This window comes from Lipomyces tetrasporus (assembly GCF_029532465.1).
Source record: "Lipomyces tetrasporus strain NRRL Y-64009 chromosome Unknown POJ06scaffold_6, whole genome shotgun sequence".
NCBI classification, from domain to species: domain Eukaryota; kingdom Fungi; phylum Ascomycota; class Lipomycetes; order Lipomycetales; family Lipomycetaceae; genus Lipomyces; species Lipomyces tetrasporus.
Genome location: NW_026611601.1, coordinates 1,294,517 through 1,321,975, shown reverse-complemented (window position 1 = coordinate 1,321,975; position 27,459 = coordinate 1,294,517). Strand labels below are relative to the sequence as shown.

The 27,459-nt window shown below is 47.5% G+C and overlaps 11 protein-coding genes across 11 annotated transcripts; 3 read left to right on the top strand and 8 right to left on the bottom strand.

Moving 5' to 3' along the window:
• Window positions 1-1,084: 1,084 nt before the first annotated feature.
• POJ06DRAFT_268927 (uncharacterized protein) lies at window positions 1,085-1,837 on the top strand (the record flags this gene model as incomplete). Its single annotated transcript, XM_056189341.1, has 1 exon — window positions 1,085-1,837. One exon carries the CDS (start codon window positions 1,085-1,087, stop codon window positions 1,835-1,837), a length of 753 nt encoding a protein of 250 aa, XP_056043499.1.
• Window positions 1,838-1,955: 118 nt separating this feature from the next.
• On the bottom strand, window positions 1,956-2,918 carry POJ06DRAFT_122915 (GAF domain-like protein). Its single transcript, XM_056184264.1, has 2 exons — window positions 2,731-2,918; window positions 1,956-2,664 (listed from the first exon to the last, which is right to left on the bottom strand). Exons 1-2 carry the CDS (start codon window positions 2,731-2,733, stop codon window positions 2,074-2,076), a joined length of 594 nt encoding a protein of 197 aa, XP_056043498.1. The 5' UTR covers window positions 2,734-2,918; the 3' UTR covers window positions 1,956-2,073.
• Window positions 2,919-3,104: 186 nt separating this feature from the next.
• Window positions 3,105-5,455, bottom strand: POJ06DRAFT_198269 (uncharacterized protein; the record flags this gene model as incomplete). The annotated part of the gene is made up of 2 exons (XM_056185098.1): window positions 3,105-3,805; window positions 3,856-5,455. 2 exons carry the CDS (start codon window positions 5,453-5,455, stop codon window positions 3,105-3,107), a joined length of 2,301 nt encoding a protein of 766 aa, XP_056043497.1.
• Window positions 5,456-7,038: 1,583 nt separating this feature from the next.
• Window positions 7,039-8,812, bottom strand: POJ06DRAFT_255269 (uncharacterized protein). The gene has a single exon (XM_056187874.1). The coding sequence runs from the start codon at window positions 8,460-8,462 to the stop codon at window positions 7,269-7,271; it is 1,194 nt and encodes a 397-aa protein (XP_056043496.1). The 5' UTR covers window positions 8,463-8,812; the 3' UTR covers window positions 7,039-7,268.
• A 585-nt stretch (window positions 8,813-9,397) lies between these two features.
• POJ06DRAFT_255267 (PCI domain-containing protein) lies at window positions 9,398-11,278 on the bottom strand. The gene is made up of 3 exons (XM_056187873.1): window positions 10,963-11,278; window positions 10,295-10,906; window positions 9,398-10,248 (listed from the first exon to the last, which is right to left on the bottom strand). The coding sequence occupies exons 1-3, from the start codon at window positions 11,002-11,004 to the stop codon at window positions 9,463-9,465; spliced, it is 1,440 nt and encodes a 479-aa protein (XP_056043495.1). The 5' UTR covers window positions 11,005-11,278; the 3' UTR covers window positions 9,398-9,462.
• A 3,921-nt stretch (window positions 11,279-15,199) lies between these two features.
• On the bottom strand, window positions 15,200-15,585 carry POJ06DRAFT_255261 (uncharacterized protein). Its single transcript, XM_056187872.1, has one exon. It carries the CDS (start codon window positions 15,508-15,510, stop codon window positions 15,319-15,321), a length of 192 nt encoding a protein of 63 aa, XP_056043494.1. The 5' UTR covers window positions 15,511-15,585; the 3' UTR covers window positions 15,200-15,318.
• POJ06DRAFT_255259 (HNH endonuclease-domain-containing protein) lies at window positions 15,586-16,980 on the bottom strand. Its single transcript, XM_056187871.1, has 2 exons — window positions 16,625-16,980; window positions 15,586-16,573 (listed from the first exon to the last, which is right to left on the bottom strand). Exons 1-2 carry the CDS (start codon window positions 16,869-16,871, stop codon window positions 15,933-15,935), a joined length of 888 nt encoding a protein of 295 aa, XP_056043493.1. The 5' UTR covers window positions 16,872-16,980; the 3' UTR covers window positions 15,586-15,932.
• Window positions 16,981-17,686: 706 nt separating this feature from the next.
• Window positions 17,687-18,111, top strand: POJ06DRAFT_255255 (uncharacterized protein). Its single transcript, XM_056187870.1, has one exon. The coding sequence runs from the start codon at window positions 17,750-17,752 to the stop codon at window positions 18,017-18,019; it is 270 nt and encodes an 89-aa protein (XP_056043492.1). The 5' UTR covers window positions 17,687-17,749; the 3' UTR covers window positions 18,020-18,111.
• Window positions 18,112-19,770: 1,659 nt separating this feature from the next.
• Window positions 19,771-20,971, bottom strand: POJ06DRAFT_295969 (uncharacterized protein; the record flags this gene model as incomplete). The annotated part of the gene is made up of 3 exons (XM_056190524.1): window positions 20,416-20,971; window positions 20,098-20,380; window positions 19,771-20,067 (listed from the first exon to the last, which is right to left on the bottom strand). The coding sequence occupies exons 1-3, from the start codon at window positions 20,658-20,660 to the stop codon at window positions 19,771-19,773; spliced, it is 825 nt and encodes a 274-aa protein (XP_056043491.1). The 5' UTR covers window positions 20,661-20,971.
• A 730-nt stretch (window positions 20,972-21,701) lies between these two features.
• Window positions 21,702-24,498, top strand: POJ06DRAFT_268919 (fungal-specific transcription factor domain-containing protein; the record flags this gene model as incomplete). Its single annotated transcript, XM_056189340.1, has 3 exons — window positions 21,702-22,593; window positions 22,642-22,922; window positions 22,978-24,498. The coding sequence occupies 3 exons, from the start codon at window positions 21,702-21,704 to the stop codon at window positions 24,496-24,498; spliced, it is 2,694 nt and encodes an 897-aa protein (XP_056043490.1).
• Window positions 24,499-24,719: 221 nt separating this feature from the next.
• On the bottom strand, window positions 24,720-27,396 carry POJ06DRAFT_122804 (uncharacterized protein). Its single transcript, XM_056184263.1, has one exon. The coding sequence runs from the start codon at window positions 27,298-27,300 to the stop codon at window positions 24,940-24,942; it is 2,361 nt and encodes a 786-aa protein (XP_056043489.1). The 5' UTR covers window positions 27,301-27,396; the 3' UTR covers window positions 24,720-24,939.
• Between the last annotated feature and the right edge of the window lie 63 nt (window positions 27,397-27,459).

The window sequence follows — 27,459 nt, the reverse complement described above, 5'->3', positions numbered from 1 at the left end:
CCATGTAGTTACCGAACAGGAGCCTACTTCAATCTCAACATAATATAGCGGCATCCACACGCTGGTGTGGGGTTGTAGGCTAAAACGTGACAGTGCATGTTAATACTAACCGGCCCGCCCACCCGCAGACGTTATCTACAACATAATGGACGATCGGGAGATTACACAGCGGCTCGAGTTACCCCACAGATTAATGTGATTATGTGACAGAACACGAAGGCCGAAGGCCGATGCCGAAACGCACATGCGAGGAGACGACTACACCGCATATATCTTCCAATCAGCGCCTATCAGAATCTTGTAGTATGAAAGTGACGATTGCTTTTATTGTGTGTACTTGCGGCGGTTAAATATTCTCAAATCCACAATGACGTATATCTCGATGTCCCCGAACACTCCCGGGTCAGACAATTCTCTCAAGTCTCCGCCCGCTTGTTCTTAGACAAGGCTGGGTCCAGCTAAATGCGGACCCGGTCGAACACGAGCCGAGCTCGGTCGTGATTGCGCACGATACCCACACATGGCATTTTCCCCACCATAAGCTCTCGCATACATAACAAGGCCTACTTCCGATCGATCATACTGCTGTCACTAAATTGCGACATACTATTGGCATATACACGACAGGTAGGCGTAGGATCGCAACGGACACAATTGAAACCGTCGATAAAAGTCGTTTAAAGCCTGGACATTTTATCAGCTGCCTCGGGAGCCACGTTCACCGAATAACTTTTTCGGTTGTCCCGAGTTTGACCCGAGCACTACCCGACCTCCAACGGTCCACGCCATTTTTTTCGTCAACCGGCAATTTGCTTGGGTAAATCGTTCACTTTTTCTTCCCGTCCCGTCGCGTTGTGTTTTGTTTTGTTTTATCGTGTTTTCCGCTTCTGACGGAATTGTTGGACATTCGGAAGCTGGTTTCGGATATTCTACGAGCTTCCGGGAATTGTAGCGTTTGGTTTAGCCGGCTATATCGTGTTGCTACGGCTCCCATCTCTCGAATCACCTCGATTGCATCTGTCCCGCGTCATTGCTTCCGTCGAATCCGCATTATGTCAATACGTTCCGCTATTTCATGCCATCGATGAATATTCCAATCTCACAATCACCTGAAACACTGCCCATCACGGCAACAACACCATCATCACCACCAACATCCTCGCCACGGTCAGCAATGAGTTCTAATCCGTTTCCGACGGATGCAATCTCCTCGAGTTCTTCTTTATCATCCGCCATGTCGCATACATTGCCGACGCCAAACACATCAGATCCTCCGACTCCGTATTTCTATCCAACATCATCGACAGAACAGTGCTCGGGCGAGTTTGCTTCGCCATGCCATGCCGCGGTCCGAACGCCGCTGCCGTCGCCGACCGGGTCGCCGAACTCGGAAACAGATGTCGCGAGAATGCTACGGAACCGGCACCTAGGGCAGATACAGCAAGGCAAGCCTGTCGCGTTTAGCGAGAACGTGGATGACGAACTGCACTTGCAGCAACTGCAGCATTATCATGTCACGTCGTGGGAAGATGTCCGGCAACCGTGGCCGTCGCCGTCTGGCGAGCTCGCCGCGCAGACGACGGCCACGATCCCCGAGAACTCGCACCATTACCATTCTCATTTCACGGCTACCGCAGTGGCCGACGACTACTACATGCAGTACGGAAATGAATATACCCTCAGCCCACGGCCACCACCACCCCCACCACCGCCGCCGCCGCCTCCGTCGGCAAATTTCGCAACAGGACATGACGTGCAGATCGATATCTTATCTGAAGCCGCCAAACGGGCCGAGATGGAGATTCTCGCGTCCGATATTAGTGAGATGCAGTTTTGATTAGCACCAGTTGTTGGCATTTGATGAAATTCTTCTGATACATGGTGTTTGGCATTGTTATTCTTTGTATAGTAGGTTTCTGTTTTTAATGCCCGACAGGTAGATGGGGTCATTTGTATTACTAGCATGGGTTTTGCTGACTTGGGTTGGGTCGTATCTCTTTTCAACGTAATTCCTCTTTGGCTGCTGTTGTACTAATCTATCAATACACAACTGAACCCAAACTTTTACTAAATTCATAGATCCCAGTCACAACTCCGCCCGAGTAACCCGGCCAATTTTTCCAAGAACTCCACGTCCGTGTCATCGAACCCGTCCGTAACCAAGCAATCGACATCCAGAACGCCCCTCACGACACCGCCGGCATCATCCAAAATCGGCACGACCACTTCCGACTTTGTCGCCCCGTCGCACGCGATATGGCCCGGGAACTTGTCGACGTCGGCCACAACCACGGTCGTGCCGGACGCTGCCGCCGTGCCGCAGACGCCCCGGCCAAACTCGATCGTCTGGCATGCGACTTTGCCCATGAACGGGCCCAGCGCCAGCGTCCTGTTGCTGATCTCCCCGGTCGTGCCCTGCTGCTGCTGCTGCGGCTGCTGATGCCGCCGCGGTTCGACAACGTAGAAGCCAGCCCAGTTCACGCGCATGTCCAGGGCTTCAAAAGCGTGCCACATCAGCGACGCCGCGTTCGCCAGGTTGGTCGCCCAGAACCGCTGCGACTCGACCAGCGCGGCGGCCGACCCCAGCACTGTTTCGTAGACGTCGGATTTGTCGCTCGCGGCGAAGGTTGCCGCGTCGGCGTGGTGGGCGAATGGTTCGTCTGGCTTTAGTCTCACTCATTAGCCTGCCCGTGTCGACTGCGGAAAAAATAGGACAGAGATCTTACGTACCATGCTTTGAACTTGTGGGAATATATGTTAATCAGTCGCAGACTTTCGCTTTGCCCGCTGGATGCATAATCGTGTTTCGTCTTGGACGGGGCAAAATATTGCTGTTACTCGGGCGGAACGCTGCTTGCAAGTAAGCTCCTCGAAGTAATGAATGACGTCATGCGCCGGAAGCATGCAATACCTTGCTCTCATAGCTTCTTTACTTTAGTCTAACGCAAACAAAGTGCGTCCCAAGTAGTACTATCACGTCCAGTGCAAGGGAATCTCTAATATATATCTTATCCAAATGAAAACAAAAAAAAAGCGCAATAGTTCCGAACTGCCAAACCATATCTATGTCCCAATAATAAACTCAATCTATACACATGCCGGCTCTAAAATGTAAATAATCCACTCCGCTTCTTGCCAAACGGATACACCGCCAATGTGGCAATGAACAACCCGACCACAATGCCAATGCTGATTTGTATCATGTTCATGCCAACAGTCCATATGCCAGTAGTATACGCCGCCGAACTCGAAGAGCTGGCGGTTGACGTTGTCGTCGTGACTGTTGTCGACGCCGTTACGATCGCCGTTAGCGTGCTCACCGTGCCCGAGACCGTCACGGTCGTTGTCGCGTACGCGGTCGCGGTCGACGTCGAGTTCGACACAATCAAATCCGCGACGGCGATGCCGGAGATGAGAGAACCCTGGGCCGCAAGACCGGACGGGACTTGGACAAAGATGGCGGGCAGCATCGCCGCGAACGCGAGGCCGTGGCCAACCCGCGAATACAAGTTCCCAAGTATGCCAATGACAAAACACGCGATCGCGGACGCGAGCTCGGCCGTCTGGGAAAAGTGCAGGTTCGAGAAATACGACACGACGTACCCAGCACCGGCGATCGTCACCATGATAGGTAATTGCGTCCAGTGCGCTTGGTTCACCAGAGCGAGACCGACACTGAAAAGCGGCACGAAGATGAACCGGAACCAGGGCGACAAACTAGACGAGCAGGTCGTGCTTGACGTAGCGTTGTGATCCATCCAGCCATAAATCGCCGCCCCGAGAGTGATGCCGAACCCGAGAAAGACTGAAATCGTTAGACCACGCATAAGGCAAGAAAAACTGAAACGGACATACGCGAATAAATAATAGCGTAAAACATTCGGACCGAGCCGGCTACGATATTCTTTGACTGCAGCTCCAGAGCCCCGCAAAGAATAATGTAACCAGGCAAGATCAATGCCAAAGCTCCCTGTGAAATCGCCGCAAAGCAAAACAAGTCTACGTCATTGATCGATCCAAAGGCGCGACCAAGAAAGCTGACAATGACACTAGCAGTAATCTCAAACACGTTGCTGTACAAATCCGACCGAGGCGCGACCACAAGCTGTAGGAACCCGACGATGCAGCCTAGGAGGAATGCAATCGGCATATCAATCCATCGACCTCCAAATGCAAACGGCGCCACCATAGCTGACGAAAAGCCGAAAATTAGGACGCAGACCCATGGATGGTAGAGGAGTTTTGCCTTCATGACTTCGTCGAGCCGCTGCATTGCTTCCTCGACACCAATAACGTCGTGTACAACCTCCTTGTATATAGTGTGCGTCTGGTGCAGCTTGCCCAAATTCACGCCCTGAACTACTCGCACAAGCTGCATCTCGGACGTATGCGTTGACGCGTCTCCGAACGAGACGATCATGCATCCGGGAATATACAAGAACTGACCGTCAATCTCGAGCACACGCGACGTCATCTTCATGTACTCCTCCAGTCTGTGAGTTGGAGCACCGTACAACATGAGCGCTCGGCACAATTTCAAGATAAACCGCTGCCGCTGCAAAATCTCCGCAATGTGAACCGTAATTCTAATCTGGTCTTCCAGCCGGACCTTTTGTTTCTTGCCACCCTTCTTTCTACCAGGCGTGTGTTGCGGAAATGAACCCGGTCTTCCGGTCGCAGCTAGCGCATGCCCACTTCCAACAATCAGGCCGGCTAAGGAAGACGTGGACGCGTTTGCAGAGCGGCTGTACCATTTTCGTGTCGGAGTAGTCGCACCAGAAGTCGCTGGCGGTGTGTTTCCACCCGATCCATACGGATCCAGCGAATGTCGAGAACTGGAAGCTCCATGATGATGCAGTTGTTGCTGTTGCTCGTTGTACAGCTTGAGCAGCGACGACAGAATGCCTCCCTTCACATGCGTCGGCGGCGGCACGTAATCCTCTCGCTCAATTGGAGTCTGCTGTCCAGATGGAATCGGCTCCGACTCAACCATAAACTGGTCATCCGAACCCACTCCATGCCCGCCTCCACCAAATTTGAGGGTATGCGCCCTAACCAGTTGACGAGCTTCTTCATGCAAAGGATCAACTTCGCCAGCAGGACTGCCAACACTATTCAAGCCATTCAACTTTTCAAGCTTCTCCAAATCCAAATCAGGAATGCGTCCATTCCCATTTCCATCGTCATGCGCATGAAGCACAGGCGAACCGGTGGCACTACCAGGCGCTGACTGCGTTCCTGATTGCGCCAGCGCGTACCTTAGCCGTCGAGTCTCCTCGTCGTCGTCCTCTGAAAATTGTAGTCTCGATTTCGGCTTCTCGTCATCTTCGTCCTCCTCTACAAGTACGTCGGATGTACCCCTTCTCTTTAGTTGCGGACGCGGGTCAGCAGACGGTGAGCTGTCAGCTTGATGGTCAAGTCGCAAGTCCGGTGCAGACGACGAAGGCGACGTCATCGGCGAAATCCGCGGCGACATTCGCGGCGACATAACTCGCGTTTTCATGCTTGACGTCAGGCGTTCGTGAGACGGATACCGTTCGTGCAGTGATGATCTTTCCGCTCCGGACGGTGGCGTAGGAGTGTCAGACGGAGGGGTTCCGGGTGCGGAGACGTCGGAGTCGTCCTTCGGATACAAAACCGATCCCGAAGACGGATCATTTCCCATTGGAAACCTGACGCGCAAACGAGGAGATCTCATACTGGGAGATAGTCCTCTTTCGCGGGATTGCGACCGTGATCGCGGTGCCATGGACGAATAAAGGGGTAGCGGTGCCGGACGGTGCCGCCGGTGCGGGGTCGAGCTCTCTGAGGATGGTGTGGGTTCAGACGACGGTTGCCTCCCTGCCGACGGGGGCGCAAGAGATTCGCTTGATGCTGATTCTGCTCGCGCATTTTGCTCTTCCCCTTGATCGTTGACTGGAGTTGGCGGAATAGTCTCTCCTAGAACCGGAGTAGTTGGGTCCGTTGAGATGCGATTCAACTTTGGTGGCGGTCCAGACATTTTGACGCGCCGTAGCCTCTTCCTGGGCTATTTTCGATATTTTCCTTTCCTTGGATAGCGGATAATGCGGAGTGAGGAACAGGGGCTAGCCAGAGTGAAATATGAAAGTCCCGGAAGCTGGGGTGGCAGTTCTTGTTGACAGTGCTCAAGCGACGCGTGGGAGTGGCACCGCTAACTTTCGATCACCGAGGAGGCAACGCAGACTCACGGCACTCTAAAATTCGTCAGGGTCCTTCGATCCGCAGATTCAACCATGCAAGTTGCGTAATCTTGTAAGTCGAATATTTCACATGATGTGATACTCTAACTTTTATTAAGTGTTTGTTGTCTACAGCGTATACGTGGAATCCATCGTCTGGATTATAACCAAATTGCGGCGCGATCAGCACCCATATATTTGATAAGTCGACTACGACCCAGGCGCTAAATGGTTTCCTAGTGTGGCGATAATTCTATAACTGTGGGTCGTCGGTACATATTTGCCATTTGACGTCGGCAAAAGCTTTGCGCCGATTCTCCGTCGCGTCACATCTCGCCACGCCTGCGACATGGTGCCAAACTATCCCGTTCTGATTCTCAAGGGCAACCTCGTAGTCATGTGAAAAGAATGCAAGGACATCTTTGATTTTATTTCCTTACTAATGCACCTCTTTCACTCTAGCATAATGGACAGCTTACAATTAGTGCAGCAGTTGAAACGGGAACACCCCCCCCAGTTTGATCGGCCGCATGCCCCTTTATCGCGCCTGTTGCGGCATAGGTGCGGCGCGATTGCGCGGTTTGCTGCATGGTTACGTAGCCTGCGTTAGCGAACGCCCGGAAAATTGTTGCTAGGGAAGGAACAGTATTGTGGTGTCGAGAGAAATGTGACAGAGCACTTCTGGAAAGGGTGCTGCGGGCACCAAGATAGACTGGCAAGCGATGCTGGGGAGGAGAACGAACTGGGGCGAGCAGCAACGATCGTCCGACTGTAAGAGACCGAATCACCGGCCCTGCCTGATCTTAGTCCAAGGCACCAGCAGACAGTCATTACTCCGCGATTGTAACAGAAGGTAAAAATAAAGCATAGTGCGATATATTACATTACATCATTACGACCAATTCTAGTCACGTGTATACTAACAATATGTCATTTCATCGAAGACGGTGCCAAATGATACAAATACCAAATCCAATATTTCAACAAAAACCAACAGCAAGGATGAAAACCAAATATCAAAAATATACTACAGTAATAATATTAATATGCATGAAACGCCTTGTCTTGTTATGATTTAACGCCCAGCTCACTAACGCCCACAGCGACCTCTGATATCCCATTCACATCCTTCTCTACTGAGTCCCACAACGTCTTCAAATCTTCGCCTACCCAGTTCTTCTGCCACGTGCCCTTAATGACCACTTTTCCACGCACCTTTCTGCCCTCCGCGGTCGTGTTTAATCGCGCCACATCAACAGACCAGAAGTTCAACTTCGAATTCACGGGCTTCATGAGCTCTTCGACGGTGATAGGCACCATTGGCTGTCGAATCGGCGCATAAGGATTGGTGTTTCCGTTCGCGGACGCGTCACTGGACGGCGTCGATGCACGGGATCCAATTTCGACACGATACTCATCAAACTGGGTCGATGAAGGAATCGGCGACGCAGATTTCTTTGCCGGTCCCGACTGACCTTGCGGCAGAAACTGCACCGAAGACAGAGATGACAGACTTGATGACTTCTTATGGGCTTGTCGCTTACCCGCCTTTCCGTTACTCGAGTTCAAACTTGCCGTGCTGCAATTACCCATAGAATAAAACTCTTGCGTCTGAACCACAGAGTGATCTGCCCCATACATACTCGTCATGCTCGCCGGCGATCCAATTCTCGGTGATGCATGCTGCGACGGCGTGACATAGTTCCCGTACACACCCGAATACGGGTGCGCTTCGCCATTCGGCATGAACCACACATTGCCATCATGGTCCTGGTAATACTGCGGCTGTTGCTGCTGGTGATACTGTTGTTGTAACTGTTGCTGGGCTGTGTTCATCATGGCGAGCTGGATCCGCTGCTGCTGTTGCGCGATGTACATGCTCGTAGCCAGAAGCTCTTGCTGCTTCGCATGCAACGCCGCGTAAACTCTTGGATCAAGTTTTTCCCCTTCCGTCGTATCGTCGCGAACATCTTCATCCGACGAAGAAGGCGATGAATTATTCACACTCGACACATGCGGAGATCTGGCGTACTGCTGCTGCTTCTTCGGCGTAGAATAGCCAGGCGGATACGGTGTGCGCGGATGTCCCGCATTCTCGTTCCGCGTCCGTATGTTCGACAACAGCGACGCCCGCTGCGCGGGCGACGGCGCAAAGCTCACTGCAGCATCACGCTGGTCTGGCGCCGGTGACTGTCGGACTTGGATTGGCGGGGGCCGGTGGCGCGGCGAAAATGGCCTTGCGGTTGGACTGGTGAATGACATGACGGACTGACTTCGAAATGCCTTTGGACGCAAATGGCCGGTGGTGAATCAGGTAAAACAGATGCGAGGTCGATTTCACGTTCCCGTCGAGCTGCCGTCGAACAAAAGCAAGAACAACGATGATCACAGAACAAGAGGTAAAGTAACGCTGTATAGTACACGATCAATGAAAACCAAGGAATGCCAATAGTTAGAGGGCCAAAACAAAATAACGTGAACACGAGATAGAACAACAGACGAGGACCCTAAGACTGAATATCTCGACAAAAAGGAGCGAAACCCGAATCAAAAAAAAACAATAAAACGCGAAAGATAGCAAAGGAAAGACTGGGCGAGAAGGAGTGGTGGCAAGGTGGAGAGTTGCCAACTTCAAGGAGTTGTTACAGAATATGGTCATGGTCAGGTTGGTGTTACCCGGGCTTGGGGAGCTGCTTGCAGCCACTACCCACCTGGAACGGGGAAAGTCTTCCCCAGCCTCGTCTGCGTATCTTTTTAACCAAGCTTCCTGAGGTATACCACGATATGAGCTATTTCTAACGTCAGAGCTTGTTATGCTTGTCGAAGCATTCAAGACTTCTTAGGTTGGTCGTTTTGGATATCTACTGCTCAGGGCGACTGCACTCTGCATAATATGCAATCGACTGTTTTGATATCTGCCGGTCTATTGGAGATCATTAACGATCTTATTTACAGAAATGTATATCACGCTCATCTCCCTCCGCACACTTACACCGCACGACTGACCTACAAATCTATGTAAGGAAACCCTTGGCACTCCCTTGCTCAAAGCATTCTGGCCTCCTGGATACGCATAGGCGAAGCTGACTCGTGTCGAGCGTTGTTATTTGGTGGGATGGGTCGGCATTTCCGAGAGCATACACTTTTGGATTCTGGCGTAACCAGATATGTACGCAGCAAGCAGATATGCTCACTGGTTCTATATTTACGTAGAATAAAGTTTGCACAATTAATACGCGGTTATCTGATATAAGTCCTATATCTACGCCCTACTTGTAACTCCAAACGCGATCCGTGACAATTTTTCAACAGTCCCACTCCAAGCTTCTAATGCCTTGAATCGCGTGTCGTTCGCCGAAGCTAGCCTAGCCGCCTGCTCGTGTTCACGCTTTTCCGTTCCGGCTACTGCCACTTCAGCACCTGTATCTGGCGCGACCTCAATTTCTAACCGACCACTGACTTCATCGATCTTGCCCTGTACTTGACCATCAAGAATAAGCATCACGAGTAGATCCTCCATTTCTTCAACTTCGATGTTGAGAGTCTTAGCTAGATAGTCAATTTCTATTCGCGAGTACGGCGCAATCATATTGACAATAAATTTCGCACGAATGCGACGAAGTACGTCGTCGAGGTAAAAATGGATAAATGGATCGCTCATGATTCCACCACTGGTGCCTTCTGCGCCACCATTTTCTCCTAGAATTCGTTGGAAGTCGTGAATATCTGACCTCTGATATGCATCGACCAGGCTGTTCATGGCTGCAATCTGCGGATTCGATTTGTACGGCTTAGTTTCCTGTGACTCAAAAGGATTGATGTCGTCGGTATCTGATAACATCACTGCTAGGACAAGGTACTTCAAAACTTGTATCCGCTGTAACGAGCCAGCCTCGTCGTAGTTTCGGAACGACTCGAAGAAATCCTCGCGAGCCTTTTCCCACTGCTTTTCAGACATGTGCATTTTCCCGCCGCATTCGCGAATGACACCCATAATACGCGGATGCGGGATTGCTGAGTTGATCTGCAGGGTCCGGTTGTAGAGTTCCTGTTTTCGTTAGCATTGCACGGGCCTCATAATTGCGCATACGGACCTTCAGTTTCTTATTGTTTTTTGTTTCAGTGTACATCTGGATCTCCAACGCGTACACTTCTAATAAATATGTACCCTTCGATTGATCATCGCCCCCATCGTCCATTTGGCAAGCTTGATGCAAGACCTTCAGGATTCTAGTTAACCGGCTATACTCTCCCCGATCTAACCACAGCTTCGCAAGCTTCAGATTCGTCTTTAGCCACAGTCTTTCATTCTTTGCATCCTCAAGTGCGGTCAGCGTTGTCGAATAGAACGTCTCCATAAACGCCATATCAGTCGTTCCTGCAGAAACATAGTCCAAGATATTATTCAAACTCTTCTCGGAGTAATTCCTCGTCACAGCGGACTTGGTGTATGTCAACAATTGCGTGTAATACTTCAGCGTTCGTTCATGCTCTCCACGTCGGAAGAGAAGTTTGACAACCTGTTTCAAAGCTTTGAATCCCCATTCCCCTTTCTCAGACTCTAATTCCACGACGCCGAGAAACTCTTCGATGGCCGGTTCTGGATCGTCATCCTCCTTTAATGCTTTCGCATTGTAGTATTTATTCTCGATGTCGACGTTGGAGGAGTTTGATGCTACGTCATCGTCTTCATATTCGAAATCATACTGTGATAGTTAGTCAACTGACCTGTAGCCCATCCATCGGGAAACACAGAACCTACGTTCTCCTCGTCGGAGGCCATCATAAAGTCGTCGTCCGACATATGGAAATACGCAGGGAGGCTAGAAATGATCCTGGCAGTGACTCAAACGACCGATGTATGGCAATTTGGAGACGGAGACGGTGTCTAAAGCTCTTCAATTGCCATGCACTGTTGGGTGCCTCGAAACTCTATCTCGTGAGAGAGTTTCGAGTATTCGCCAACAGCATAAACGCGATTCCGCTCTGCTCGATGAAGGTTACGACGCGAACGGAATGTCAAATGATTTCTGGACTCGTGTAACGAACACTTATAGGAAAAAGGCGGTTTTAGTTACTCGTTGGTGGATATATAACACTCCACTATCTTTGTGCAGCAGGGAAGGAAGTTCCCCTTACCCAAGCTACACAAAACCCTCTAGGAAGACAATTTCAGTACCTGTTCGTACCTCAATGGTCATTGCAAATCTAACTTTCGCTATACTGAAAGTAGATTGGCAACAAACTCTGTTGCACTATATCAAAGTGTCCGAGGATTTTATGAGATAATCGTAATAGACAATTCCAACTCCAGCTATGAACTAATGTTCCACTTAAATACACTCAAATATTATCGTAGCATATCACATCATGACTAAATTATACGCCATCTTTCCAGATGCACCATGCACGTACAGTACCACTTTCTTCGCGACAAATTTATCAACAGAACGGGATATTGAGAAAAGTGTAATTGTAAGGACTACGATGAGTCCGAGGAAAAGACCAAGCTAGGATCACTATTATTGTATAAAGAATCTTGGCTGATCAATTGACTTGCAGTAATCCAGCATTTCTTTGCACGAAGATGCATGGATTTCTTCATAGGACTCGTACACGAGACCCTCCGGCGCGCTGCTCTTGTCGCAGACAACCCTCGGTAACAATGGATGCCTGAGAAGGTGTCGCTTAATCATGGTACGAATGACTCGCGCCTGATCTGCAGTGCACTTCTTGGTTTGTCCTTTTGACAGTATCCATTCATATTCTTCCATCAAAAAGTGCAAATACGAGGGGAGAGCTGAGGTGCGCGTAGAGCTCTTAACAGTATCCGCTAAATCAAGACCTCTGCCTCGAACTTTCCCAGTTACATACTGATCGATGGCTCGCAAGCTATGCCACAGACAGAGGTGGTGATTGTACCGACCGTTGCCAGGTCGGAAGGCTATACTGGCCGCTGTGACTTCTAACAGGAACAGTCAGTTTCGAATCTCCAAGTATCTCTAACGTGCGTTGGCACTTAAAGGGTTCAGGGAGGGATCACTATAGCGTAGCTAGAAGAAGTATGCAAGTTGGGGGGGGGAATGTCTATTCGACTGAAGTCTGCCTCCTCCTTGAAGATCAGAGGCACCTTCTTATAGATCGACATTTGAGAGACCGGGTGATTCCGGAATCTCCTATGTGATGTCGATAATACAAACTATAATTACATCACACAATATCACTCTGTGATTTGGGAGGATTTACCCAAAACTTGGGACGACGTTGCAGAACGCTTTCAACACCTAACCCTTCTGGACGAATTAACGAGGTGGACGTGTCCTATGTGGATATGTTGATTAATATGAAGGACAGGGGGCTTGCTTGCAAACTTGGGCGATCGGTTAGCTTGCCGATCACGTTAAAGCGATCTTGATTAGTCATAGATATCCACGGATAAACACGTAAATAAAATTATTAAGCAAATTATTATCAAGAGAGGTATTGAATTTTTCGGCTGTGCCGGGAGTTAGATAGTCATAATAAGCAACCAGATCTACGCAGTTGTTTTTCGAGGAACCTAGTAATGGTCCAGATTTCGTAGCGCAGCTTCTGAGCCGCAGCATCGACTGACCGGATCCGGCGATGTGATTTAACGGTGGCTGATTAATATTCGCTCCACCTTACCTATCGCTGTGGTCCCAAAGTGGGTCTTGTCATCCGCCATTACAAGTTTGTCGGATCTTCATCCGCCGTCCTATCCGCCTTAATCGGATAAATCTCAAATAATTACACTAGCCTAATTAGGTTAGAGGATTTCCTTTAATAATTTAGCGCCAAACGTTATTTGGAAATCAAAATTTCACCCGTTTCGTTAATACGACTCTCTCACCTTAAGAAAATAATAAAATAGTCAGGATTACAAGACAATGTACTTGTCAGCAAAGGCGTGCGGCATCGACGATCTGCATTCTGTAAGCGCGTCGACGAGAATGTGCAATGTTCCGCCTGAGAATTAATCTAGTCTTTTCAAATCTCGAATACAAACCTCGAAATCCATAGCTAACTCGTTCGGACATTGCGATAAAATATATCCTCGCGGAACTCTAAGCGTTTCGAGAATATACACTTCTCAGCTACATTACAGTGAACTTGGACCTGACCTTAAATACTCCACATCGAGCTTTCCTAATTAGGAAATTATCCGCCTTATCCGCCATCCGCCGGCGGATATGGCGGATATTTATTCGACATCCATATTCGCCAAATTAAAATGCGGCGGATATTTATTCGAGGCGGATAATTTGGCGGATAGAATCCGCCATATCCGCCCATCCGTCACAGCCCTATGTGTTCCTTTATGCTCTGTTCTTTGCGCGGTTTTTGCCATTATCGACTGACCATACCCGGAGATGTGGTCTCGGTCGTGGATTCTATTGGCTCTTCTCTTGGTCCAAAAGCGGATGTTGCATATGTCGGAAACTAAGCTAGAATAAGTAAAAATTCCTCCAATGTTCGGGACTTAAATAATTAGGGCTATTGACGATACGATATCGGCACTATTTTTCCATATCGTCAATCGGCATCGTCTAACTTAAGGTCTGCCGATATATATCGTCAATCGGCATCGTCTAACTGGAAGTCTGCCGATACGATATCGTCGTAATTTGACGACTGCCGATACGATATCGTCACCGATAATTGGAAGTGGCCCTTACAAATTGGGCTCGGGCTCACCTACCAAAACGGAAAAGTCTTGTGCCGTTGGCATCATTAACTCATCCAGATTCATTTATTCGTCATCATCCAGAAACGTGTGACACGGATCAACAGAGCCTGTAAGCAGTAAGCAGCGTGTAAGCAGTAAGCCGTCGTTGTAGCGAGCTCTCGAACTTAGAACTAGTAACAACCAGATTATTTGATGACCACCCCTTGTCAAAGTTGGCTCTGTAATTGGTGGCGGATACACAAGGACAAGTATCCACAGATGGCAGCAGCAGCCAGGGATTATCTGGCGATCCCTGCCTCTGAAGTTGCTGTAGAGCGGCTGTTTAGCACAGCGAGGGATGTCTTAGGTATCCGCAGACATTCGTTGAAGGGCGATACCATAAGAATGCTGATGTTGATTCGCGACGGTTTCAAGTGGTAGGGGCCCAGGGCAGCGTGAGTGCGTTCCAATGTGCCTTCGTGTTCGTTAGTCTGTTTTTCCGGCATTTGATGGTGACCCATCTGGGTGATTTACGAGTTATTTTTCGTCTCAGTGTGGTTATACAGTGTCAACATGCGTCCGCTTGGCTACTGGCGTCTTTTTCGGTTCCTTGCCTGTAGCGTACATAGCTCGTGAACATTTCCTGATTTCCAACGTTGATCTTTGCGTTAGCATTCATTATTTTTAGTTTATTTTTATAATAAATTTCTTTTATATTTTTAGTTTAATAGTAGTACTCAATAATTGTCACAAATGCTGGATAGGGACTATTGTTTGAAAACTCGCACGCTGACCACAAGAAACCTTAAGAATTCAATGTATCAGAATATTGCCGATATCGTATCGTCATTCTCGTATCGTCAATATCGCCAACAGCCCTACATGAATGACGATACGATATCGGCATATCGTCAATATCGCCAACAGCCCTAGGGACTTTAAAGCGATGTAAAATCACTTCCTTCTACAGTGTAGTGAATGAGAAGTCTGTAATATATAAGATGGCGAGAAGGCCGACAAATCCATATGGATCAAGATCTTTGCTCTTTCTGGTCTCAGATGCATCGATTCTCTCCAAATGTTGCAACTTGACAGCGATAAAGCAAAGCTATTGGATCATTGTCGTTTCTTAAAATAAGATGGACTCCAGGTCTCAATCTCATGGGTACATATGTATGGATAGCCGGATCGACCTTAACGATTATACGACTGTCTTATTGATTCATAAGCTCAAGAAGACGTTTGTAGCCCGGTTGAACGGTATATCTCATATTAGTGATGGTCGTAATATCTCTCATTAATAGTTCTGTCACTCCTATAAGCCTATTTCTTCTGGATATGGATACGGATACGGATAAATATATGTTTCCTGGATACGGATACGGATATGGATAACGAAAATTCTTATCCATGCCGATCCCTAGAACCTTGTTAAGAAATAACCTCATTACGGCCAACAGCTGTGTAAAGGCAGACTTTAGAATACCGTCGGTTGTTCGTATTTGTAGTTGTTGAGGTAGCCATAAAAGGAGACAACTGTGTACGATTAAGTACTGGTGAATCAGGAATCTCCAACAATTCGCTGTGAAGTTGCGACACTATATCAGTGGGTTGTGAAGTCATTTTGGTGATTTAACGTATATTGCTTGATATGAAGGTGTGTTGTTGATATCGATGTATAACGATGTATTTATAAATATTGTGGCTGTTTAATCTTATAAACCTTAAAAATCAGGTATATTTTAAGTTTCAATATGGTCATATATGGTTAGGGCACTGAGTGTCACATCATACCATATCATATCATACGAGTTCATACAAACCCATATCATATAATATCAACTCATATGATATCGTATCATATATGGTAATACATATATTACCATATCGTTCATACTACGTCACACACTGACAGCATGGATTATTCCAGGGCATACCTCTCAACTGCAGCTGTTAGCTGCTGCTTACCAATAGACCCGATGCAACGTATTTGCAAACTGCAATGTAATAACAAATCGATGGTGCACAATCAACAAGCCACAACATTAAGGAATAGGAGATACACTATTGAGTCTTGAAAACAATTCAGCCTCCATCCTCTCAGATGCCCGTGGTCCACTGAGTATCTCTCCCACCATGTCGGAGCCATCAGGAAAGTCAGACTCAAAGATTGGCTCGCCACTCTCCTTCATATTTGCCAGAACTGCCTGGCGAAAGTGCCAACGTAAATACTCATCGACAACCCTATTCTCGTTCCTTGGGTCCCTGCATACAGGGTCCAACGTCCTTCCGTCTACCCCATCTATGTCTTCGGCGAAACACGTTATTTTATAGTCATCGTCAGGATCGATCGCAAAATTATAAGAGTCGAACTGTTTGTGAACAGTAGACCGCATGAGAAGCCCATTTTGACAAGAGTTTATTCCTGTCCCAGTTTCTTCGGATGTGTTTGTAAGATATCGAGAATAATTTAAACGTATGAAGAGCTCTTCTTGTGAGAACGGAAAAATATGAGCAGCTTCGAAGCTTGTCCACACATCTCTATAGGCTGCAGGATTGATAACTCCTGTTATCACGCATTTTCGATCTCTATGTCGTACTTTTTCTCGAAAACGTCGATCTCTGTTGCTAATTGTAGCTGAGAATGATCTGATAATGCACCGCTCATCAGTCACCATTATCATACCTAAAGCAACATTAATCGATTTATCACATGCGCAGAAAAGAATGAGACTACCTCCTGGAAAGTTGCATACTATATCATAATGACCAGACTCAAGAGGATCTTCAGTGGGTGTGAGCGGAACATCAGCTCCTCGAAGCCACACACTGTATGGACCGTTCACATGGATGACGATATTTAACATACGAAAGAATTTTTTCCTTGTCAGGGATGGATTTAAATATAATCCTCCAAGAGGCTCATCTGGTCGCGAAGGATCGTAAAAGTGCACGTTTCGAATGGAAGATCTGTTCCCTGGCATTATGAAGCTAATTATTTAAATATACTTCCAAATAAAATGAACCAGTGAATAAGACAATATGCTTCAGACTCTGCAACAGCTTGGCCCGAGATTGTGCATATAATTGCGATTGAGTACTCATCCGAATCGATTTCTATGCGGCCTGAGCCATAATTTCATTCTGGTTACAAGTAGCCCTAACCCACTTTTCACTGGGTATTACTTGCGGACATGTCGCAACCATCCTGCCGGGGTTAGGGTAGTAGGTCCAAGTTCACTGGGTCCTCTGCTGGGGTGCACCAAGACTAGTCCGCCGACAGGCTGCTTTCTGTACATCGTCAGAACATCTTCGTTTGACCCTCGTAAAAACCATATCGTACGACGTGGACCCGGCGGAGTTGGGCCGCGATCGATTCACGCGTGTGTAGCGTAAGTTAGTAGAGATTATTGAAATGGCCATCATGCACAAAAGAAGGGCAAGAAAACGCAAGGTTACACGAAGAAGGGTGAGTGCGGCTCCAAGGGGAGAGGTTTGTCCCTGAAGGTCTCGTGGTGAGCCGCACTGCCGAGACCGGACAGGAAGGACGCTGAGGTGCCGTGAGCAAGATGACGTCAGTTCACTCTCGGTCCTCGGGTATGGGCGGCGGAAAAGTTTTTGCCTTGGCTTTCTTGTGGATTTGTAATTATTGATTTCTAATTGTGCTTTGGTTTTCTGTGGATTGGTAATTATTGGTTTGTGATTGTGGAATGGTTTGGCGGAGTTCTCCGCCGGAGAATTGTATAAAAGACATGGTTTAAGCTAATATTCTTAAAATATATCGATCAAAAAGCCTTACAGATCATATAGACTTCAAGAATTGTCGGTAGAATTCTTGCGCTTGCCATACCATCCAGCCACAATGTCTCCCTTTGAGAGAATGACTACTCGCCGTAAGCGCCTCGATTACAGAGCTCTCAATGATGGCAGTGATGACGGAAGCAGCACGCGAAGACTGAGTTGCGAGATCTACGATGCCAGTCCTTCATTGAATCGACCAGCAATAGACGGATTTATCAGTATTCCTGACGACGAGGTGTTACCTTCAGAATCAGCATCACAACTCGCAGAGCTTAGAGCAAGCTCCACGATTTCTGAAACCTCAATCCATTCAAGTAACACATTCCAGTAAGGTCGCCGACGGCCAGCACCGGTCACTGAGTGGCTATGGGCTTACTTTGAGACGACAACTGTTAATAAGGAGTGGATCGTAAAAAAGACAAATAAGAGGAGATTGACAGATAGTGAGATTCGTTGTGCATACATCGACGATAAGACAGGCGCGCAATGTGGTTGGAGAACTACGGATTCACTACGACAATACTCAACTAGCAACATGAAGATTCATCTTGCAAAGCACTCTATTTATCCTCCAGGCACGGAGGATCGGAATTCAGGAGAGAAACAGCAAATTAGCGTCGTTAGCCTATGGGAAAAGAAGGAGAAACTAACACACCAACCATTACTAGAAAATCTCATTCGCTGGATAGTTGCAGAAAGGCAGGCATTTACGACTATTGAATCTGCCACATTTCAACAGATCTTCCATGATATACCGGGAATTGCACTCCCATTCTCCTCTCGACATACACTTCGGAGACGGCTACCGCAACGAAGGCAGAAGTGGAATGAAGTATGTAAGATCAACAACCTCTCGGATAAATATGTCGAATATGACGTTGACACGCGCTGGAATTCCACTTTCCGTATGCTCGACGATGGCTTGCGTGCAAGACAACAGATAAGCAAGTTCATAGAGCTACAGACTGAGTTACCAGCATTCACGACTCAAGATTGGCTACGGCTCACGCAGATCCATAAAGTACTCTCGAAATTCAACGAACTGACTTTATTTCGAAAGGAAAGTCGCAGATCAGCCTTGCTGTCCCGATATACTATGAGCTCCACGATTTTCTCCATGATGCCTCTGAATTTAAGGATGACTTTTTAGGTTTTGACCTAGACATTGGACTTGCGGTGAAGGAAGGAATAAAGAAGTATAATAAGTACTATAGTTTCATGGATGAAATTGATGTGTACTATACTGCCCTTGTCCTGGATCCTCGAGTAAAAGGGAATCTGATCTTGGAGGAATTAAGAGAGGATAACAATTCCGGTAGGCTGATCCTATTAGCTATACGCCAGAATCTCCATCAACAATACCCATTGGCCGTTGCGGGGCCGGGGTCGCCAATAGAAGCTTCTGCCGCAGACAGGATCGAGGATAGTGATGTCTTGTCTAGGATGCGCATAGGCTGCAGCCCGTGGGCCAGACCAGTAGCACTCTCTCTGATACTGACATGTACTTTGATAGTCCTATAGTCAGTGTCAATGACACAAAAGATCCAAACTGGCTTTGCAATTGGTGGCGTACTCATCAAGATGAGTACCCGCAGATGGCCGCTGCGGCTAGGGATTCCTAGCAATCCCAGCTTCCGAAGTTGCAGTGGAAAGGTTGTTCAGTGCGGGGAGAGACTTACTCGGTGTTCGGAGACACTCCATGAAGGCCGATACAATGAGAATGTTGATGCTCATGGGAGACATGTACGAGAATTGAGTTGTTTGATTACGTAGTAAAATACAAATGTATATACATTTCGTAACGATCGATCCTGCAAAAAATAGTTACGTAATTATTTTGCCGATTTGCCGATATCGTGACGTTCTGCCGATATCGTATCGGCCAACCAGGGGTTCGACGATAAATATAGTCAAACGGCAATCGTCAGAACTTAGGAATGCCGATATCGTATCGGCGACAATATCGTATCGTCAATATCGGCATTATCGGCAAAACGTGAACAGCCCTAATTAACCATCCTAATTAACCATTAACCATTAACCATTCACCTAGTGTATGAACAGTAGAGGATACACGTTACATTATAATGGATCTATGTAGAGCATTGAGTTGTTTGTTTCAACACTGAACTTGGACTTCAATGGAGTTCCGATCTTGTCGCGCAGTCCGTTGCTGGTCGGAAAGGCTGAATCTGCGATGAGCCAGTAGCCTTCAGCTGTTTCATGATGCAGCTTCTGGTACAGCTCGCGCGCGACACACGCTCGCGTCATGCATGTTTCCTGGCGCGTTGATCGCCACGTACAAGATTGTTCCCACAGGAGAGAACACGAACACGTTGGAGGAAAATGAGAGTGCACCCAACCGTTGTAATAGGCGTTCTGTATCTCCATGTCGTCTGCGGCCTCGACCGGCAAGTGCAGCCCATCAACAGATCCAAATGCATTCTCGGGTATAGGATGCTGGTTGCGGATCAACATAGCGTACCGCTCAAGATCAGTCGTCTTCGGCCACAGTATCTTGGCCCCTGGGATGCTTGTCTTCAGGAAGTCCAGAAGCATCTCGAGTCCTCGTTGGATATACCTTGAGCAGACAGAAGGCACAGTCCCAAACGCTTCCTGTAGCGTAAACTGTGCCATTGACGAATCGAGAAAATGCAGGACAAGTCCCAATACACCGTCAGCGCCTAACGACCTTTGAGAAGGGCGTGCATCCCCATTGATAGAGACGTCGGCGTGTAATAATTAGTGTCCCGCACTCGTTTGAAACCACGGTCGAGAATGTAATTGAAGATTTCCGGGCTGAGTTCTGTCGTTAGAATAAATGCTTTTTCGTCGCAGGAATCACGTAGCGTCTGCCAAGGGCTCCTTGTAGGGGAGACGAGAACCGGGTGAGTGAGATTAACGCGATTCCTTCTAGCGTTCAATGCCAATAATGACGCGATGGTAAGGGCTATCACCACCGCGTCGTCCATCCTCTTCTTCTCTTTGATGCTTGCTGTAAGGCATAGTTTGTCGTATTTAGGCTGTAATCCAGGTCTGAACGCGGCGCGACAGAGGAACAAACGCGAAATCACGTGGTTGTGGTTGGCTAGATTAAAGGCTAAACTGACCTATGCGGTCATTCCTCACTACGTTCCGTGAACTACATATTACCAAAATCACCATAAGACAATTCGTCAGACTCTTTCCATATTGGTTCAAATTTTTTTGGTTCGTTACTTTGAACGTTGTCGTAAGGCAGGGGCGGCGTCTGGTCATCCCTCCCAAGTTGGTCAAAATCTGGTTGCTTCCCAATTCGGTGCATCTGGTAGTCTTGTGGTCGAAATGTCTACGGGAAGGCACTCATTTTAATCGCTAGCCCCGCCTAAAACCTGCATTCTGCGCAATTTGCAGTACGACGTTTTTGTCCACCACTAGGCGGAAGTTGATGATAACTGTGTTTATATGGGCATAACTACGCAACGGTTGACGATTGAGGTTCCAGTCCAGGTCCGTCCGGCGATTCGGAGCACGGGATATCCGCGCGGTGGCGCTAAAGCTCCCAAAGTAACTAGCCAAAATTTCAAGCCGCAGTGGTACTGGTGCAGCCCATTTGTCATCAGTTCGCCCCCTTGTAGCCTAGTACTCATCGGATGTGCTCATTAGCACATCTATGCCCAACTCTCTTTGAGGTCTGTCTAAAGTATAGAATATCGGTTTAAATATATCCTCGGGACGTGCTTGCTCATGACATGGGTTCTGAAGACGAAGATGAAGATGGATCTTGTCGCGCCGTAAGTATACAATTCTTAAATGGCTGTACTTGCATTCCACAGTAGTATTGACTCAATCTGGCCAGTGCGACTCTTGCAGATTAAAGAAGGTGGGTTAGATAGATAACTGTTAGTAGCGATAGAGACTATTAGCGGCAGTCAGTCATTAGCTCTTCTTAACATATACCATGCTAGATCAAGTGCGATAAGAAAGAGCCATGCGGGTCTTGTTCGTCACGGCGTCTCCGGTGTCTGAGAACCATGCCAGATGCTCGCAAACGGAAGAGACGAAACTCTGGGTCGTATGTGAGCATTCTGCTTAAAAAACTAGAAGCAGGTGAACGTATTAATCGTGCTATCAGAATGGATGATAATGTACGTGGGCGACTGGATCAGATGCAAGCCCAACTTGATACGATCATGTCTCTCCTGACAACGACACGCGCCACGGCAACATCGTATAATTTACCATTGCCAAGATCCGAATCAATTTCTTTGACAAGCCAAACTTCAACTCCAGCAACATCACTTTCCCCAACAGCTTATCCCGAGTTAATATCTGGGCTGCCGTCGACAGATACAGCAAATTCGCCGAACGTACTTGCTATTCAGCAACAGCGCATCCAGAATGCCCAGTCACAATCATCAACGTCACGGGGAAATTTCGCCAGTATTGAGTTATTAAACTCTCTAGTGACCAACATTAAGGGCCAACTTCAGTATTTGGGAAAATCTTCCCTGCTCTCCATGTCAATTGAGGCCCAGATGCTAACCACAGCACTTCACGACGACGGCAGAGACAAAACTGACAAAGAAAATGCCAAGGAGAATGGCATTTCTAGTGTTACGGACTCAGACGACGAAGCCGATTATGGGAAGAATTCGACGATAGCGAACGATACTGTCTCACAGCAGGAACCTATAGAGCCGGAATATTATCATGCCAGAGACGCCAAGGGCAATATCGAAGAAACGCAGGAGAAGCAAAGTGATTTTGTCGAGCCCAGCTGCCCTGGAATGAAGGCACTTCTTAATGCAACACTTGACTATGTCGCTTCAAATTTTCTCCCGGTAGATTGGGTAGAAGAGCTGGATATAAAGGACCATACGCCAGTGCTCCCGTCGAGGAAACGAGGACAAGAGATTATTGATTGTGCGTACATTTTACTAGTATCGGTCAATGGATATCTAATATCGGTAGACTACATTGACTATATTTTGCCTGTTCAGCAGTTATGCTCGTTTCGGTTTGCCCGAATGATCCGGGACGAAGCATACCAGCCGGATACTCCAAATCGCCTTCAGAAAATAGCTTGCATTAGTTACATGATGACCATGGTTCTCCTCTGGCCGGAATATGAGCTACATGAGGGCGATATAATTCTTCGGGAGAAGATGTTTAAAAATATATGGCTCATATTGAAAGAGCCGTCGGTATTTATCACTGCTAACTTCATTAATGCTCAGACTCTTCTGTTTGCTGTATGTATATGATCGTACACCGAGCGAGATGTGTAGGGTGCTAAAGTATATCTAGGCTGCGGCAGCGGAAACATTAATACACCCTGGCCTATGTTGGATGCTTATCTCACAGTGCTGCCGTCTAGCTCAGACACTAGGGCTTCACCGGCGAAGTGCGCTCTATTTCGAACGGGGTCTTTCCCAGATTGAAATTGAGGAACGTCGATGTCTGTTCTGGCATTGCTATGCGTATGAAAAGACGCTCTGCCTAACATTTGGTCGGACGTCATCGATGCCTATGTACGACTGCGATGTTGAACGGAAACTCTATAGCGAAGAGTTAGATAGCCAGGGGACGAAACCAACGGACAGCCCCGATGAGGAGGCGGAGGTGAAGAAAAGACGCAGGTTTGGCACCGGAAGGTGTGATGCGATTGTCAGCCTGGTGGAGCTATATGATCTTGTTTATGTCCGTTTATATTCTGCGCAAGCACAGCAGCAGAGCGCATCTGATAAGCGACGAGCAGTTCGAGAGCTTGACGCTATGTTAAGGAAAGTTTGGGCGGATGTTCAACCGTGGATTATCGAGTCCTGGCCATCTGCTGGCTGGCTCTACATGCCCATTATTGCTGAGGCTGAGTTCATGTACTATGTATGCATGACGATGATACATCGCGTGAGCAAAGGCATACCAGACGACGACGATGGAGGCAACACTGGTCTAATCGATACTCCGGAAGGTTGGCAGCAAAGCACAGATATTGCATTGGCAGCTGCGCGCAGGGCCATTCTGGTCATTCATGAAGTTTTGACGTCGTCAGACCGCAGATTGTACGGCGATTGCATTGCGACCTGGAGCCTCATTTTCCAGCCGTTTGCTCCCTTTTTTGAGCTATTTTCTTCGGTTATTAAAACAGGTTGTAGGGAAGATTTACGGTTGATGCGAGTAGTCGCTGGGATATTGAAAGGCATACAGCGGCCGCCCGAGTGTGTCCGCAAGCTGAACAACGTTGCTGATCTATTCACTCGTCTAGCGACCATGGTCGTACTTAATTGTGCAACTAGACTAAAGACGCTAGGCGATGGTACGCAGAAAAACTCCGTTCAAGCGCCCGCTTCTACGGCTGCGTATCCTGCGGTTGATACACCGTTGACGATGCCAACACCGTCAAATGGTCAACTAGTTGGCGATGTTGTCAACGAAGGATTAACTACAGTGATGGGAGTACCGTCCTTTCCCATGGGAAGCACGTTACCTAGACGGCTAAAGTCGGTATCAGACCATGTACATATTCAGCCCTCTGATGCGTCGAGCGTTGGGTTAACCCAGTACCACAACGTCAATTCGTCACAATCAGCTCCTCCAAATACGTCTGATCTGGAGATGGAAACTTTTGTGCTGGGAGGTACTGTCACGCAAGATGCCTCACTGTCTAAATGGTTGTGGTCGGAAACTGATGGAAATCCGCTATATCCGCCAAATTTTGACTGGGCTACGTTCGACATAGACTCTGCGACTAATGTCGACATCACTAGCTCCCAGTGGGACCAGCAATCGGCTTTATTTCGTGATTCAAATCTGATGCCGCGATTCTAGACGCATAATTTCTTAGTTTGCATGAAGGAGAAGCGGTGATAGCGCTCTTAGCCGGCTTGTGTAAGGTTGTGCAGGATGAGCTAGGCTCGGACTTATGTATATATGTATATAATGATTCTACGACTCTTATCATTTGGAGATTATCATAGCATATAATGGGCGCCCTACCGCAAATTTTCCTATGCAATCTGCGCCCGACAATTGCAGCCATGAAGTTGACCGGTAGATCCTTAATGTCTCGTTGACAGTCAAAATGGCGTCTTCATAATCATGCAATATGGCAACTGAGGATACGATACCAGTCTACTGAGAAAGGATCTCCGTTGTAAGCGCTCCGGGCTCTAGATAAAATTTGATCAAGTTCGTAAAAGTACATCTAGAATATATACAATAATACACACATTTACAATAATATGATACATAATCCGTTCCCATTGAATGCTAGTTTTGAACAAGCTTTTGTCCTTCCGCAATCTTACTTTGCGGAAATACTCCGAATGCCTTTGCCTCTATCATCGACGCTCGATCCAATCCAAGTTTTGCTTTGTTTGCGATTCTTCGATAGTACACTTCCCTCACTAAGGTGTTTGACTGTCGCAGGTACATTTGTAATAGCTCATGAGCTCTCCCTATAATCAGACTCTTAAAGTGCCTTCGCTCCAACGCCGTTACCGGAAATTTGTGATCAACATTCTCACACTGTAAAGGTTCCAGGCGGCGTCGTCCAAGTAGCTCATTATAGCTCATGGCCGTTTCGGAAGACGAAATCGGCTTTATTCCCAGAGCCCGTGACAGAATGTACTTCTGCGTAAAATTTTCCATGTTTCTATCAAGATAGAGCACGGCCTCCTTATCCCAAGACAGGAAACGCATGCACGCTTGCCATAATGTCTTTTCCGTGTGTCCGAGAGCTGTTGTGAGATTGAGTGTATATGGGGATTGCGAATAAAAATCGTGAGGCTCAGGAAAATCCGGCGGGAGACCCATTGCTGCTATTGCAGATCTATCTATGACTCGTCTCGGAGTTCCATAGTACACAGGCAGCTGTTTTCGTTGATCCTTTAAAGCTTGGAACCATGCCTGAGCTTTCAGCATTTCCATGGCCGATGCCCGAGATAGATGTAGTCCCTGACTATGTGCTTGCCCATATATCATTTGCAATACTGTACTGATGTTGACATGGAAAGAACATTTGAGCGCCGCTCTGAGTAGGTGGCAATACGACTCGGCGTCTGGAACTACCTTGAATTTGGTTACCATTGGGGACAAAACTCCAAACATCCAGTCTAACCGCCCTTTGCGGAACATCCCTTCGAGGAAGACATTCAGTGTAGTGAGATTTGGTTTCAGGCCCTGCTCAGCTGCCATGTAATTCACGAACTGCCAAGCCTTGCCTATGCTGTCGGCTCTTAATAACCTATGGACTACAACGTTCAAAATCGCTTCGTTGCAGAGATCGGCAAACTCCTCCATGATAACATCGGTTAGATGCGTAATATCCAAATATCCTGAGGCGTCTAGAATAAAGCTCTGAACAGTGAACGAGTCTATCCCGTATCCTGATAATCGCATGTGCTTGATAATCTCTAACTTGAGAGGAACACTCTTCACCGTTTTCAAAAACACAATCCATGACGTACGATTTGCTTGAATATCAAGCGCTCGCATCTTTGTAAGCGTCCTTAGCACAAACTCGAACTGACGATTAATTGGCACACCATGAACTCGAGGACGATATCCGACAGACATCAGCAAGTTCAATGTATCCACATCCGGTTTAACATCGTCGAAAGGCATATTACTGACCAATTTTCTGGCCAACCGCAAATTTCCTGTGTCAACAGCAAACAATATAGCCAGATTGTATGCCATGATGGTGCGTAATCCTGCCGTAGACCTGTTACTTAGGCTGAACAGTTGGATTAACATGTCGGTAATAATACCGTTCCTGTGACTACTACCGTACTTCAAGTACTCTCTGTCCACAAGTTTGCCCAAATATTTTGTGAATGTGTCTGCCGTTAATATTTGCGGGAACGGCGGTAGATCATCCCATGTTTGAAACTTCCGTCGAAAAAGCCTCTTACTAATCGGTCGAATATCATAGTCCCCGAAATGCTCACTGGACATTGCAATCAAATGTTGTAGACAATTCACGACAGCACGACTTTGATCTGCTATCTCACTGTTACTTTCGAGATACTTGTCTATTCCTTCGTTGTATGATGGCAACAGGAATCCTGTCCTTTCTTCTCTGCTCCTATTCTTGTAGAATACGGCGCGTCGAATCGAGCTACGTTTGGCAATCCGATGAAGCAGCTCACGCCGGTACTTTCGGGCTTCCAATGCAGCATAGGTTTGTTCAATTGTTGGTACCCCACTTCTCGCACTAAGTCCCTTAGCTTCATCCTCCATCTTCCCGATTGCTTTCACTACCGAATCTGCTAATTGCTGTAGCACTTCGTACCGGCGATCATCATTAACATTCTGCTCGTCATTCTGCAGAGGTTTTCGGATCGACTGGAGCCTTGCGAATAAGAGTCTGGCCTGGTCAGACGAGGTCTGCACTGAAAGCAAATCGGAGTTATGGGTCGCGTGCCGATATTCCGCTAATTGAAGTTTTCGAATGTAAGAATCTGACGCAAAATATCGACTTTGCAACAGATTTGTCCTGGAATCATATGCCGATAAGACATTTCGAGACGGATTCGAGCAACGAGTGGTACGCAAGAACTTGGACGATGGAGAAGACCAACCAAATCTGCTACCCGGCGCCTTTGTCGCCGGTACTCCTAACCGCATCGGACATGAGTCATGACACAGCTATATATTCTTCGATATAACAAAAAGGAATGGTCAAAAGCTCTTGTTTCAAGTAGGTGACTGTGTTGGTCTGCCGGTCCCAGGTAAGCAGTGGCCGAGAAAATGATTAGCGCCATGAGTACTGACGCTTATGCAGGG